Source organism: Trichomonascus vanleenenianus, assembly GCF_965637985.1.
Source record: "Trichomonascus vanleenenianus strain CLIB 3782 genome assembly, contig: TRVA0_016S, whole genome shotgun sequence".
NCBI lineage: Eukaryota > Fungi > Ascomycota > Dipodascomycetes > Dipodascales > Trichomonascaceae > Blastobotrys > Blastobotrys vanleenenianus.
Genome location: NW_027481871.1, coordinates 268,165 through 283,695, shown reverse-complemented (window position 1 = coordinate 283,695; position 15,531 = coordinate 268,165). Strand labels below are relative to the sequence as shown.

Genomic DNA, 15,531 nt, shown 5'->3' with positions numbered 1-15,531 from the left:
TTGCGAACAGGGTACGCAGAATATCAGAACGTAATAAGAATAACAGCACTTCAAAGAGTAGATGGGCAAGTGCCTACAGCTACCTGATGTGTTGCAGATCAAACACGTAGTAATACCGGAGTGTTCAAAATAGAAACGGTGAAGAAAAGGAAAAGAGAAAATAGAGGGAATATTGTCCTTATAATGGAGACTTACTTCGGGACGGACATAGTGCGTTCCGAGGGGTTAGCGCGATCCTAGGAGTCTACCTCTCTGATCATACCCTTCGGTGGTTTCCACCTGCTTTGGTGTATGACTCGAAGTATCTCCTGGTGCTTTCTTCTCTGGCACCCAACAAGACATACCCCCGGGTAAGCCGCCATGGGACGATGAGGCGGATGGAGACTGGGTGGGCCCCGAGAATCGGAAGGCCTACAATGCACACAAAACGGCGATTCACAAAGAGGTTGTACAATGTGGCAAGAGGAGTCTGATAATTCTGTTAAAGGACTTCGCTTTAATAGAATCGCCTCCACGAAATGTACAACCAAGCTTCGAAGCTTACAGTTGGCCAGTTGAAGAAGAAGATATCTTTATTTTAAGTCGGGGCACTACTGCTAAGGACGACTATGGTCAAACGTTGGGCTTCAACAGCCAGGTCGATATTTTCTTTGCTTAGTCGGGTTCCGCATTGTGCGGGCATTTACGGTGGTTAGAGTAGATCGTTGTGTGTTCTGGGTCATTTGTTGGGGGTGTCGTTAGCTCAGACTATAATCAAGATTTAATATCCCTTTCGGGCTTCTACTCGCCATCGTGAATGAATCGTCTGTATTTCGAGCCCGTTGCGACTGTGTCACCAAGTTAGGCTTATATAGTACATAGTACATCAACATATTTGTCCGCTGGGCAGACATTTCAACATTTTATAGCAAATCAATGAAAATCAAAAACATTTGGTTGATGGGGCCCGGCTACACTATATTACATCAAGATGTTTGTCCGCTTCGCAGAGGTTCAACATATTGAGCATATCAATGAAATCAAAACATTCGGTGCACTAGGCCGATTTCCGGTTTGATTACAGTCAAGAAATTAATTAATTGAATTACAGAGTCGGAATATAGCTTATGAGTGGCCCAAAACCTGGCCATAGAGCAAATCTAAAATGTTAGTAGAAGTTCCATCAAAAAAAAAAACGTTCAAAAAACTTACCAACTTCCCGAGTTAATCTTTGTAGTCCGAGAATTAGTACCTGATGAGTAAGCCCAGGGAACCTTTGTCTGTTTAGACCGATCCATTCAATAGGAGGTGTTGCTTCCCCCATGTCTCTCAACTGAGGCGCTGCGATAATTGGTGGCTCTCTCGGGACATACGAGTACTCACTGTCCAAAGTAACCTCCTTCAGATCCTCATCTATTCTCATGTTGGGGAAAACGCTCGACCCTGTCTTGATAGCATATGCATCTTTTCTCATTGCATATGCACGTTCATGATGCTCCCACATCTCTCGGATGAAATTCACTGAACCCAGATTCCAACCAACATCAACACGTCCCTCAAAAGAAGAATTGAATTTGTACTCAATGACCTTCTTTGAAATTTCCTGCCAGGTCGACATCTCCACAGAGCTTGTCGGGACAGAAATAATAGTACCGCCTCGCGAGTTCTCGGCAACAAAGGAGACGAAATCAAGGACCCGAACATCATTAGAATCGTCAGCATTAAGTGCAGGCCTCCGCATATTTGATAAGGAAACAATAAACTGATTAATCCTCATCTTTAATCGCGATTCCAAAATCTCATTGCTCTGCTCCTGGACATATTGGACATTGGCTCCATCGAAAATGATGACAAAAACCACCAAGTCCGACATGGTATTCGGAAAGACATAAACATTCAAACCTTTAATGCGGATATCGAGCGTTGTGCGCAACTTCGCAATCACATTTGTCAAAGTCGAATCTACCCTCTTGTGACGCTTGTCAGCATCATAATTGTCAGTCCCAGAGGAATCCTTTAGAATAGCATCATATGAAGCGTGGCTTTCCTTTCTCATGCGAACCATAGTGTAATAGATATCAAGAACATTCGACGCAGCCAATCCCGTCAAATAGACATTAAACACCTCTCCACTTCCAGACACCATCAACCTATCGCCCAAAATATGATGCTTGTCATGTTGATTCGACATGCTTAGTCTCAATTTGTTAAGATAAGCAATTGCAAATGTATGGTAATCCAAGGAGACTTTAACTTCAGATTCTTCTAGTCCAATTGCAACCTGAATCAGCGGTACATTGAACTCCTTGAAGTTGACTTCATCCCACTTGATCGCCGCTTTCAATCGAAGTTCGCGGAACTTAACAAAACCACCGAGTCTTCCCTCCGACATTAAGCTGATGTTATCAAAGCCAAGCAAGAGCTGCTGCTCCCAGTTGGAAGACTTCTGAGAAAAAAGCCAAAATCGATCCATCAAGAACGTAAGCTGGCCGATTGACTGGCCCAAGTCAGCAACACCTCTAACGTTCAAAATGCTTAATTCAACGCGCCAAGGAATGGCCATCGTAGTGGCTACCCGTCGATATTTCAGTACAATACCTTCCTCATCTTCAGCAGGAGATCCGACAGCTCTTTGAGGGCTCCCAACGGTCAATCCACTACTAGGACGCCATATATCCCAGAATAGTTCCAAGTCCTGCGCTTGCTTTAGGTTCACATCCAGGTTGATATCAGATATCTTACCAGTAAGAAGCACTGGTGAATCATTGCCACTACTGGCGAGGTGACTGTCCCTGGCTCCTGAAACTGTGAGCTCGTTTACCGAGACATAGCCGCTGATTTCTCTGGAGTAGATGTGCTGTAACGAAGTTCGGAAATTCAACAGCCTTCCATTGATATTGAAATATTTTCTTCCATTATCCCCATCCAAAGTATTCAAAGTAATGACACAAAGGTCATGGGAGACTGATGCTGCAACTTTTGCTGTTGGAAGGCAGGACAAGGTGATCTCCTGCTTCAAAAATCGTACAGCGATGTTGATGTCGAGATCTGTAAAAAGTGCGTCTCCGGTGGATTCATTTGGCTTCGATTCCGTTCGAGCAATGAGATCTTGAGATTCCTCAGGCTTACCTGTTTTGCCCTTAGTCTGCGCCGCGTCTTGAGAAACGAAATCTTTAATGCGCTGATACATCTCGAGCACTACAGGCACGGCCTTAGGGTATATCGTATTAGAGGAAGAAGATATCATCACATCAGTTACCAATCGCTCAGTCCCATTACAATCGCTTAGATTGTAATCAATTCTGCCTTTAACTGATGGAGTCTCTAGCAGCAGCGCTGGCTTGTATAGCGCAATCAATTCCTCGTCTTTCGCTTCACGTTTACCCATCTCACTATCATTAGCAGAGTTGTTCTCTAACAGCTTTACAGATGATGAGTCCATTCGACTTCTCAAATTCTGATACCGGACAAACTCCACACTGTCCCACACGCGGATAAAAGCAGCCTCAAAGTCCACTGATAAATGTACGGAGAAAGGCAACCTGAAAACTGCTGCTTTGTTAGCATTTACATTAACAGCAACAGCCGCAGTAGACGGTTCGCTCTCTATCATCACCATTTCGTTTATCGATTTGGTGGCCTGTTCCATAGATTTGAGCGTAGACCACGATAATGAAACAACGGAAGGGACAAGCGTTACCTTAACGGAATTGCCAGCAAGCCTCAGGTGCAGGTTAGAAGAGCTCCCAGAGACGGCGTAGTACGCCAAAAGTTCGATACTTGGTAAATAACCAGTGTTGGCGATTTCTCCGTTAATGCTAGAATTGTCTTTGTAGAAAATCACTTCCTCTAGCGCTGGAGTTATGAATACCCCGTTTAATGTAGTTCGGGCTTTGAGAGCAGATGTACTAACCTCAAATCTTTCATAGCCAAACAGCATTCCCGGGGCCACATTGCCATTACTGACGCAGGAGTCGTTAAAGAGCCAAGCTATGGCAACATTTTCCAAACACATCGTGGCAATGGACTGACTGGCCAACTCTTGTACCTTCTCGAACGTCAACAGTTTAGCACGGTCGCCAGTCTCACCGACAACAGCCCCCCCGTTCAGCGATGCATTGTTATTATGAGGCAACTCGGCTTTTACTCCCTGGATGAAGTCTAGCATAGTTTTAACCAATCTCGGTCCTAGCTTCGAGTGGAAGAATCCACTAGAAAACTCAATTCTATCCTTTCCATCCGAGTTTTCACGTTCAACAAAAGTGGTCGTTATTTGAACCCTCATAATATCCGACACTTCATTAGAAACAGCAGGGTTGCCCATAGTCAATGTGATGGCATCAGAAGATATACCTGCAAGCATAGGTTTTGAGCGTACGGCGCCATCTCCAAGTATCTCGAATGATCTTAGGCGCACTTGCAAGTGGTCGGAATACAAGGATAAAGTGGTTTGATCCGCCGTAACCAGTATAGCAGAGCCCGCAACGGTAAGATTCAAATTCAATGAGAGCCGATGATTGTTTGAAGAAACTGCCGATTCAGTATCAGGGTCCTTCTTTGAAATCGCAGCTATTTTGCGCGATAATGTAGTAAAAGAGTCCTTCAATTCACGGATATCATCCTGGTGGACACCATAAAGCCCGTGGTTAAGCACAAGTGCCACTTTTCGTGAGCCAGTTTCCACATATCCGAGATTGACCATCAGCTCGATTACGTCCAGGCCATTTTCTGAGTCTGCCATTTCAATACGACTGAGAAGCTCAATGTCTTTGACGACAGTACTCAACAAAACATCTTCCAAGTCACCATGTTTACGGAGTATCCTCCATTCATTATGCTCTGCAATAAGATTGGCGCTGCTGGAAAAGTCATCGACTTGTCGGAAGCTAAGGGCTAATCCAGTTGACTTGAAGGTGAGCATTATTGCTGGGAGCACCTTTATATTCCCGGTTACGGTTCCAATATTGCACTTCAGTATCATTGCGCTTTTTTGGCTTGAAGCTTTAGTGCTTCGACCCTTATTTTTCTCAATCAGGTCTAAGAAAAGGCCGTAATCCTCCTCAACCACTTTAATCGCAAGTTTCACCATTTTGCACATATCCCAATCTGCTCGAATGTCGATACTCTCAGTCGAGCACTTAATGTACTTTGGACCCTTGGAAGCTGCGTCAGAAAACGTTACAATAGTTTCCAGTCCGCCTATCTCAATGGATGCGACTTTCTCAAACTCCCTAAACTCCTTCAAACGCTTCTGAAGAAGAGATGTAGTTATAGAATCAAGCTGGGTAACAAGGGAAAGCGACAACTTGTGTGTCTCCCTGTTGTTTTCCACAAGAAGAATACTCATCTTCAAATCACGACTGTCCAGCTGAGCCCTAATTGTTGGAGTCTCGAGACCAAATTCAAATATAGCAATCAATACAGTGAAGCTCACGTCAAGGGCCGGAACAATGGTATGGCCACGCCGGGGTTTCTCCGATTTTGTCTTCCTAGACGGTTTCAAGCTCCAAGCATACTGCTCGATGGTACTCAGCACTCCAATGAGCAGATGGCTAAACTTAACTCTCACGTGCGAGCAGGTTAGAGTTGAGTCAATCTTGAGGTATCTGCGGTCCACGATTAGAGATTTAGAGTCAATTGGAGATTTCGAGAGTGTCCACGAAAACACTAACTTTAGGTAGTCAACAATTAGATAATCCTCGTCGTCAGGGTATTGGACTCTTAGGCCAAGGTTCTCAATGTCGCAAAAGGTGTATGTAGTCGACGCAATAATGCTTTCAGTAAACGACATTTCCAAGAACGTATGCCGAAAGAAATAACTGCCTGAAATATTGGATAGCTCCCAACTCCGCCATTTTGCAAAGACATCAAGAACCTGCTGTTTTGCTGTGTCTGGTAGAGTAATCTGGTTACTGTCAACCGCCTTACGTTGTGACTCAAGCCATCTCTTTGGAACAGATTGAGCAATATGACGAAGCCTCAAAAGGATCTTCCAGCTAGTAGTAGCTCTGACATGTCTGCCCGATCGAATAATGTATGATGGTTTCGTGAGTACAGGGGGATCATCCTCAATTCTGAATATATCGCTTGCTCGAGACAACTGGTAAACGACATATGCAGTTCGATTGTGCTTGGAACCAATTGAGTGGTCCTGTTGCGATTCAATGTTATTGATATCGGATATTGTCTCATCCATGAAGGAGGCGACCCAGGAAACATGACTGCTGGAGATCATGGAATCTATCGATTTGATCCGCAGAGAACCAATATTCGAGCATTCCTCATGCAACCAAAATTCGACAGTTTGGACCTGTATCACAAATGGGTTGTAATCTCTCGCATGCTCAGTAATTTGAAGCGTTTCTGAGTGACCCTTACGAATACCAATCGAAATGCGTTCAATATCCAGATACACGGTATGCTTGAGCTTGTATGGATCTGAATTCATGTACTCAATGACGGTCTGGGGAGTTCTCAGATCGCGTATGCGAAAGGCGACATTGATATTCCCACAGTCCAGGTACAAGTGGCTCTTTTCATGTTCAATAAAAGGTAGGCCAATTCTACCGGAGAAACCTCCATTTTCGTGCACGGGTTGCGACAAATCGCCATATTTAATGTGAATCGCTGGCACGAGGATTCTGAAATTCGCAATTTTCGGCTGAGCGTTAGTAATATGCCTGATTTGTTGTAGAACTTCCACTTGAAGGATATCCATAATATCGACCACCTTATGCTCCAGCGATGACTCCACGACTGAATTTATCGCGGCTAGCGCATAGGGACCCATATAGCCTTCCACAGAGCCGAAGTTTATCACATAGTTGAGGTATTCCGTGTCGGCCGAAAATTCTGTCATTGGAACCGGTATGTCGTCTTTCGAGTAGTAGCTTGTTGGCTGTAAGTCAACAGCTCTATTTGGTGGTTCTTTGAATTCCTGTGAAAGCTTCTCGAAGATATGCCACTTCGACGGAGGGAGGAACGAATTTTCGTGCATTGCCACATTATCATTGTCTTGGTCAATCTCACGATCTGTTGGCATCTCCGGACGTGGAAGAGGTCGGATTCGAGAGCTGATAGCCGACAGAGGGTCCAAAACCCCGGAAACAAATGAATAGGAATATTCACTCGACGAAAGCGAAGATCCGCTTACACTAGTAGGAGCGTGCGAGGGCCGAGTTTGCGAATATTTGGGATCAATGATTCCAATGGTATGCTGAGCAATAGGAGGAGGAACTTTTGGCAGGGGGAAAGAAGGGTGAATATCATATCCTTCATCGGAGCCGTCTGCAGCTGGAGGTGGTTGATGCCTGTGTTTCTCATCAAGAAGAAAGTCGCATCTATTGAACGGTCCGTCGTGCAGCAATATATGCTCCTGTTGTCTACAGCGAAATTCCCCAGCGTCCCTCATGACCACAAAGTTAGTAAGCGAGAGAGAGGTTCGAAACGCCGCCAAGATCTTGAGTTGTGCGGTATTTTCATCAATGCGTTGTAAAACCGAGAGTCTGACCAAGGGCACCTGAAGATTCATTCGTTTAGAGTATCTCTCGTTAGCCAAGTCGTTCATTGTCAGCTCAATGCCGCTTGACGTGAGCTCTAATGTAGCTTTGCCGGTATGCAGTTGTATCTTAATCGCTCCAACTTTTATGCTTAAAAACGTAACGTCATAAAGAGTCGGCATATCAAGTAGCAAGGTATTTTCAGAATCTTCAAACGAGTACCCAGTGTAGATACCGATTCTTCCCAGTGCTTGCATGATATCGAACGTACCATTGACTAAAATGTCGCCAAAATCAATATCCCACTTGCAGAAGTAAGTTGGCTCGGTGGGTGGGAGGCCAAACAGTCTATGGCCATGAATTGACAAGCCATCAATGAAAAGCTCTGGGTCATAATTACCACTATCCTTTGCGATATCAAGAATAATAGTCGGATCCATGGACTCGGTATAGCGACCTTTCAAGGGAGTCACATCGGTTTGCAAATCTGGAGGTGCTTGTTAGCGTAGAGCATTAATATGCGGGCGAAGGAAAACATACCCATATAGTAATTTGTGAAGCGGACGTCAGTTGTCAGCGTAGCAAAGTCAAGTCTAACGTTTGACTCTGCCGAATATAAGCCTGCAGGCAAGATAATTGATCCATTGGTGACGTTGACGAAAATGATCACGTCCAGGTCAGTATCTTCCTAAACTGTTGTTAGCATATTGCAGAACCACTGCATTATAATACATACCCGAAATGGCTTGAACGAAGGTTTGTCTATTTCCTTATTGCTGTGAGTGTACTCTTCCAGGGTCTGGAAATGAGAGTTCTCACCAAAATAGTTCTCTCGGATTTTCATAAGATATTTTATCACAAAGCCATAGCATATCAGTGCAACGTCAGAACCATTGATATCAAGCACGAGCGAATCGGCTTTATTTTCTGGAGTTGAGCTGTAATATGTGTAGGAAGCTTGAAGCTCGAAGTCATAAGCTCGTCCAAGGTGACTGTCTTCCAAAAAATTACGAATTGTATGCCACGGGGGAGTGTCCACAACAAGGTCGAAACAGGGCGTCTAGGAAATCGTTAGTATGTCCACATAAAAGTCGGGGAAAGGAGATATAGCGTACCGAAACATAGATATCAACAGTGTTTTTGACCTGTTCAATCTGCTCAAGCGGAATGTGCATTCCAATATTCATGTCGTCTCCTTGGAAAGACACAAACGCATTATCTTCAAATTCGGAAGGGTTATTGATAATATTGAGATCGTTAATGTTTAGGAAAATGGAATAGCTGGAAATGGTCCAATCGAACTCATAAACGGCTGGAGTGTACAGTTCATATGGCGTCGAAGGGCCTGAGGAAAAGTCTTTGGCCAGGTCGACCATCAGAGTCACATGCTCTCTAATAAAGAACGTTTGCACATCTTTAGAGTAGTTTTTCAGGACATAGGTCTGTTTACCGTTCCAGGCAAGGGGATAGGAGATGTGACACTCGAGTTTGTGAGACTTGGCGCTGAAAAGCAGCCCGTGGTTGACACTTGATCTCACTTCGGGGTCCTTTAATTCCAATGCAAATTCGTTAAATGTTCCTAGCGGTGTGGCCACCATAGAAGAGAAGAAAGATAAGGTCGACAAGTCCTTGAACTTGATTTCGATCCAACCGAACGGTCGCAAGAGGTTCGCGTTGGGATTTTCCTTGTACTTTTTGAGATATTCCATGTTTTTGCTTGGTTCACGCGTGGGGATTCGAAAAATGGTGTCTCCTTGGAACTCAATAAAGAGTTTGAGTCCAGTACTAACCCGGAGCTGTCCAGGAATGCGATTCGACTGGGCAGTGGCGTCAGCACAGTAGCCCGGGAAGAGCATTTTCTGCAAGGGGATTCTTTGCCGGTCAGACCACGGGCCGTGGTGCATGGTCGCTTCTTTGAATGCCATTGTGATACCCCACTCGGGAGACGAACCGCCATTGCCAATATCTACCAACTCCGAGGGTGGCGAAGGCTCTGGATTTGCGGGCACAAGACCGGGGATGTCGTAAAAGTAGGTTATACTTCCCTCGATTGCGTCGAGTATAACGGAGTACTTGCCATATTCGTCTATAATTTCGTCCTTATCGAGTGCATCGGCGGCAGCCTGAGTTCCAGATCCAGTAGCATCTTTAGTTTTGTCGTCTTCGCCATTGGACAGGTACCGAAACAATCCCCTCCATTGGCTGCTTTCCCACCAAAATTCGTTGTCACTGATAGCCGAACCATCCACAGACTGATCCTTGCGAGCCTTCAACTTGCGAAATAAAAGTGCATTAAACATGCGGAGCGAGCGGTTTCTGGCCCTTTGCCACAGGTGCTTGGTGGACGCACCTCCATTTCCCCACGAGTTCTGGCGTTGCCTGGTATACAGAGCTTGGAGGCCCTCGGGGCTATTGTAGTCCTTATTCGATTTCAATTCCAGCACCGGCTTGATCAACTGGGCATGGTAGACGAGCTTATATTTGTCAAGCGGATTCGCCGCCCGTGCTGCGTCGACAATCGCCCGGCCAGACAAGAAATGTAAAATGAGCAAAGACGGTGTGTCTTTATTGCCCATGACCAGGGCACCTCTATCGTATTTTATTTGTATAGGGAGCAATTTGAGGAACATGGCCTCAAAAGTGCCGATTGAAGGCTCGGCAATGATTTCTCCCGGAGCGTCCTTCGCCGCAGACGATCCGTTACTGCTGAAGAGGTCATTGCCGTTGCTCAGGTCATCGTTGTTTTTCTCCGAGCGCTTCTCGGTAACGTAGTCGTAGAGCGCATCATAGGCAGCGGAACGGTTGAACACAAACCACTCCAGGCCATCCACCTGCAGCGAGAGCCGCGTGGGTAAGCTCTCGTTGACTCTCTCGTCGGAGTCATCGCTTTGGTGTGAGCTCTGCCAGTGATACCTCGAGATCCGCGTCCGGTGCAGCCAGTACCGCCAGGTGAAGTTGCCCTGCAATGCGACAATCGCCTCGTTGGACCCCACGTAGGAGAGGTTTTTGAAGAACAGTCGCCCACCAAGCAGCGACAGCTCTATACTCTGCACCTTGAGCGATATGCGGTATTGATGCCACAAGTACCAGCGAAACGAGAGGGACAGGACGCTTCCTACGAGGCGATTGAAGAAAAAGATGGTGAAAATTGTCACCACCAAAGAGAGCGCCCAGAAGACTATAAACACCCAGCTGAATTGCTTCACGCCGGCAATCGGCACGGGCTCGAATTCAGAAGAAATGTCCATCCCTAAGGTGGTTGCTGATCCTGGGGTCGCTGAAGCATTAAACGATTGAACGGAGTCCCAATATACCCCTCCTCCGACCTCCGCGATACCATCGTGCGGCTGTCACATGCGGCGCCAAACTCTACTCATGATCTGTACGGATCTCTAATGCGTGACCTTCCGGGACTTGTAGACAATATTTAAAGTGGCGGCACATAATAAAGAGAGCAATGTGAGTAAGCTCCCTCAAGGGCATTACCTCGAGATATGGGTTAACTGAGCAAACCAATTGCTACGGTATCGACCCCAACCGGGTTGATAAACATAACGTTCAGATCCGAGCTACGTCATACCATGTGCCTAATAATGATGTTGATTAAAAGTTCGTTACCTAAAGCGAAGGAAGACTAATTTAAGTGCAAGAGATTTCTCATATACTATGACAAATTTCCAAATGAAGGCTGGTTCTGAGTAACTGAGGAAAACAATTGCGCAGATATCGTTCCCTCCCCAGCAAAGCCGACTGGACATAGATCATAGGAAAATAAAATTAATATTTACAAGTTGAGCGTCGTGATAATGTGGATAAGTAGAGAGTTTATAATTAAATATATATCTAAGCGCTGCTGCCATTGAGGTTCTTCTCTTTACTCTTCATTTTGCGGAACCACCCTCCTACTTTTTCTCTGGGACTAGTGCCAGACCCTCCTCCCGATGACAATGGAGAGAGATTCGACTCGTCGCCCGAAAGGGTCGGCGGGGGTATTAAATCCTGGTTAGAAGGCGAGGTAGACACGTCCTCGTTGCTGCCAATATTGAAGAGCATTAGTGAACGGCGCCATTTCGACACGCGTCTCGTATCATCGTCAGACTCGGCCCCTCCAGTGGTGCCGGCAGCTGAATTTCCGGATAATGTTTTGTCAATGGCCGACAGACTAGAGTTGGAGCCATTATGCGAGGCTGTCGAGAACGGCAGCGGCAGTTTCTGCGGCGAAGTAGCCAGAGCCTGGTCGATTGACGGGTTCGAGTGTATGTTGATACTCGACATGCTGCCAGTGTGATGTTGCGAGGACGAGCCGTACGGGTTGTCACGGTGAGGCGACTTTGAGCGTGATTTGAAGAAGCCCAACCCGGGGACATGCCCTCTCGACTCGCTCGTGTCCGACCCGGGGCTTTCCGGATAGTGATGGCGAGCAGCGCCCCTAGAGTGTGATGATGATGATGGTGGCCGTGGCGGCGACTGATGAGTAACGGGCAATAATAAATGGCCTTCTTCGCTATTTTCGGGTAACCTCGGGCTTGTAGAGCCGCCTCGCCACCCCCGCGACCGCGTTTTTGAGGGCATTGTGCCCGATCGTGACAGAGTTGAAGACGAGGACGATCCAGAGCCGGCTCGGGACTTGCTCTTTACGCTATTGCGGCGCGAAAAGCTGACCGAGCGCCGCAGGGACGACAACAAGCCATCTTGATTACCGTCGTGGGACGAAGGAGGAGGAGATCCAAAATAATCACTGCCACTTCCCAGAGAGGAAGTGGAGGCGTTTGGTGGGGTTGTAACCTGCTCGGTAGGGATAGGTTTGCGAATCACCGGGAGAGCAGGAGGAGGCCGATCTCGGTTGACAATGGTACCATTCTTGGAGAGCACGACGGGCGGAGTTGCACTGCTGAGGGATTTGGAGTGTCTCCGTCTAATGGGGTTGGGCAGGTTCGTTTGTGTTTCAACCAGCTTATTAGAGTTTGCCGGTTTTGTAGCGAGAGGTCGAGCCGTGGCGCTGCAGTCACTATTGGAAGAACCACCAGAGACCTGCCGCTGTTGCTGTTGCTGCTTCTTCGCCTGGTGCTCTTTGATAGCAATCTCCTCAATATGGGAAAGGAACTTGTTGGAATGCAGGATGAGGAACTCGATGGAGGCCCTGCTGAGGTCGTACTCCTCGGGGATCATGTCGTGGGACGGGTGGGACAGCAGGCTGGGTTGGAAGATGGCCGCGAGATTCGAGGCGGGCATTCTATTCTCGTCCGATTTGGCGGCGAAGATCGAGAGCAAGTCGAGTATGTACATGAGCAACTGGCGGTTGAGACCGGGTAGCTGGGCGATTAGGATCTGGTATCTATCAATGACCTTTTCCGTGTTCTGGAGCACTTTTTCATCCATATCTACGGATTGGGCTGGAAGCTGCTCCTCTGACGAGGGTTGCTGCTGCTGCTGCTGAGATGAAGGTGATGGCGGCGACGACGCTGACTGGGGCCGAAGAGGCGATGGCGACAGCGATTCGTCCGAATCGGCAGACTTTTGTGACTCCGGGCCGGATCCGGATGGCTCTGGGACGGCGGCTTTTTTCTGCGACTCAATGAGCAGGGCCAGCACGTCGGGGAACTCGCGCAGGGGCTCCCGGAACGACTCGTAAAACTGGAGCGGGATGATGGGCTCGGGCAGGTTGTTGAGGTAGCGCCGCAGCACGTTTGCCGCATCGTGAACGTTGAACCCGGTCCAGTCGAGCCCCTTGCCGTAGCGCGGCGGCGAATTGAAAATGGCCTGGAGGTCCTTAATACGACGGGCGGACCCGCTGAGCCGAAAGATACCCTCGACGGTCGTGGCGTTCTTCTTGAGGTAGACTCCGCACTTTGCCACCACTATGGGTACATAGCCGTATACAAACTGCTCGCCGGTGGCCGGATCCGAGAGCGATATCGACACATTGGCGTACTTGATCGACTTCTCCAGCGCCACGCCGAAGATGTCCTGGTTCTCTAGCATTTTTTCCTGGTGAGTGGTGGTTTGTCGAGTGGTGATAGCCGACGACGAGTGCGACATGTGAGGCAGCGACGGTCGGGACGGGTGATGCTGCTGCTGCTGGTGCGGCGAAAAAGACGACTGGGAAAAGTTCAGTGAGTCTTCGTAGTAGTCTTCTCGTTGCAGTCTGGGCCTAAACTGCTTCCACCATGTACTCAGCGAGGACTTGGACGGTGGAGAGGTGGAGGGTGTTCCAGTGATGGTGGGGCTGAGCAGCGACGAATCGTCGTGGTCCTCGTAGTGGGAGCGACTTGCAAGCGGAGCAGCAGCGATGACACCTGAAAACGGCTGGAAGGCGCTTGAATGCTCCGTATCGCTCATGACCTCAAATTCCTAGGCCTTTTTCCCCTCCTTCGATTATTTGTTTTTTAATTTTCAAGCCTCACTGGTACCTCTTTTCTGCAGGTGTGTACCTGAAATGCTACCGGCACGTAGAAAATAATGAAAAGCGCTTTTCTCTATCTTCACAAGATGTACTCCATAAACCCTCGCAGGAAAAAAAACGCACTTCTCGGCACCTTTTTGATGCACTCTTGGCTGGAGACCTGCTGATGGAGCGAAGATCTCAAGAGGGGGGGGATGCAGAGCCCTGCTTCCTGCGGTATGATCACTTAGGGCAATGCCTCACTAAAAATATCCCCTGGGGTAAACGTGTGAGTTGCGGTTAGGAACGTCGGAGAGGGCCAGATCGATAGGTACAAATAGTTCCAGAAGTATGGTAATCACTTAAATGGCTCCGGCCGCTATAGGCTCCTCTGCGAACACTAAATACCACAAGTACGTAGCGTTGAACGTACGTAGTGATGCGTCGACAAGTATGTTGTCGATCTAGGAAGCCCGCAGACGTAGATGATTGGTGCACCTGACAATTAAGCAAGTTGCAAGGTATGCTGATGGGATATATCGTCCGGTTAGTATATAGAGTTCGCTCGGAGACCCCCAAATATAGCCTACCTTTCACTTCTCGGGTGGACAAATAAACTTTCGGTCCCTTACTCGTGGGAACAGTGGAAAGAGAATGAAGTATCGAAGTAGAAGCAGGAATATACACTTATATCTGAGTAGCCTTTTTTTTTCCTCTCTTAAAGCCGTTTTTTTCCTGCTGCAATTCTCACAGGATGCGGGTATATGTACCAGTTGTATGCAGTTCCAAAGTTAGGAATGAGTGTCCACACACACACTGGTAGCACCTTCCAAATGCACACAATCCACCGTTGGCGAATGACTCGCGCGGGAAACCCTCCTAATGCGAACTTCGCCAGGTAGCAAGCAACGAGAATGTTATATACTACAACAAGCCGTAGGCAATATAATGACTCGGGCTAATACAAGTGTTTTTCATAACAAACGAATTGCTCATCGTATCTCTCTCCCCCTATTTCCATTACGTGTCGACACACCCCATTTCTGAACAAAACTCTATACAAACCTGGCACATTTGTGTTAGACACTGTTCTATGCTTGTGCTCTCGCGCCCTATGGTACAGTCGTCGACTCCTTTCCGCTCTCTTGGCCGTGCTCTCGCACATGGCCCGCCCAACCCCATTATAGGCCCTGGCTCAATTTTGCGTTGACCGCCCTGACTAACGCAAGCTCCATCGATTGTTATCTACGCTAATGAGGGCACCTCCACAGCTCTCTAGTGAGTGAAGTGTCTGCACGCCTGCGCACGCGCAAGCCCTTTGCCGCATTGGGAGTCGGCCCCTCCATATCCAGCTCAACACCTTCCCGTTTCGGCTCGCTATATTTAGCACGGGTCCCCCTGGCAACAACACTCCCCCGTGCCCTACTGCAGCCGCCGGTATCCTCGGAGAATCCCAGTGCATTCGAGGGCCAGCCCTCGAGCTCCCGTAGTTGGGGGCTCTGCCCCCAAACCCCCGTCAGCCATTCCCTCCGCGTAGCGGAGCCCCAGGGGGGTTTGGGGGGACTGGTCCCCCCATTGCTATTACAGTAGTAGTAGAGAGGGTATTCGAGGACCCCGTAGCCCGCTACGCGGAGGTGTTCCCTATCCACAGTTATCTCCGCGTAGCGGAGC

At 47.8% G+C, this 15,531-nt stretch overlaps 2 protein-coding genes across 2 annotated transcripts; both read right to left on the bottom strand.

Moving 5' to 3' along the window:
- Positions 1-1,104: 1,104 nt before the first annotated feature.
- On the bottom strand, positions 1,105-10,726 carry CSF1 (Csf1p; the record flags this gene model as incomplete). Its single annotated transcript, XM_076684568.1, has 5 exons — positions 1,105-1,139; positions 1,192-7,965; positions 8,019-8,166; positions 8,215-8,538; positions 8,594-10,726. 5 exons carry the CDS (start codon positions 10,724-10,726, stop codon positions 1,105-1,107), a joined length of 9,414 nt encoding a protein of 3,137 aa, XP_076541312.1.
- A 595-nt stretch (positions 10,727-11,321) lies between these two features.
- TRVA0_016S02630 (Rho GTPase-activating protein) lies at positions 11,322-14,693 on the bottom strand (the record flags this gene model as incomplete). The annotated part of the gene is made up of 2 exons (XM_076684567.1): positions 14,451-14,693; positions 11,322-14,386 (listed from the first exon to the last, which is right to left on the bottom strand). The coding sequence occupies exon 2, from the start codon at positions 13,815-13,817 to the stop codon at positions 11,322-11,324; it is 2,496 nt and encodes an 831-aa protein (XP_076541311.1). The 5' UTR covers positions 13,818-14,386; positions 14,451-14,693.
- Between the last annotated feature and the right edge of the window lie 838 nt (positions 14,694-15,531).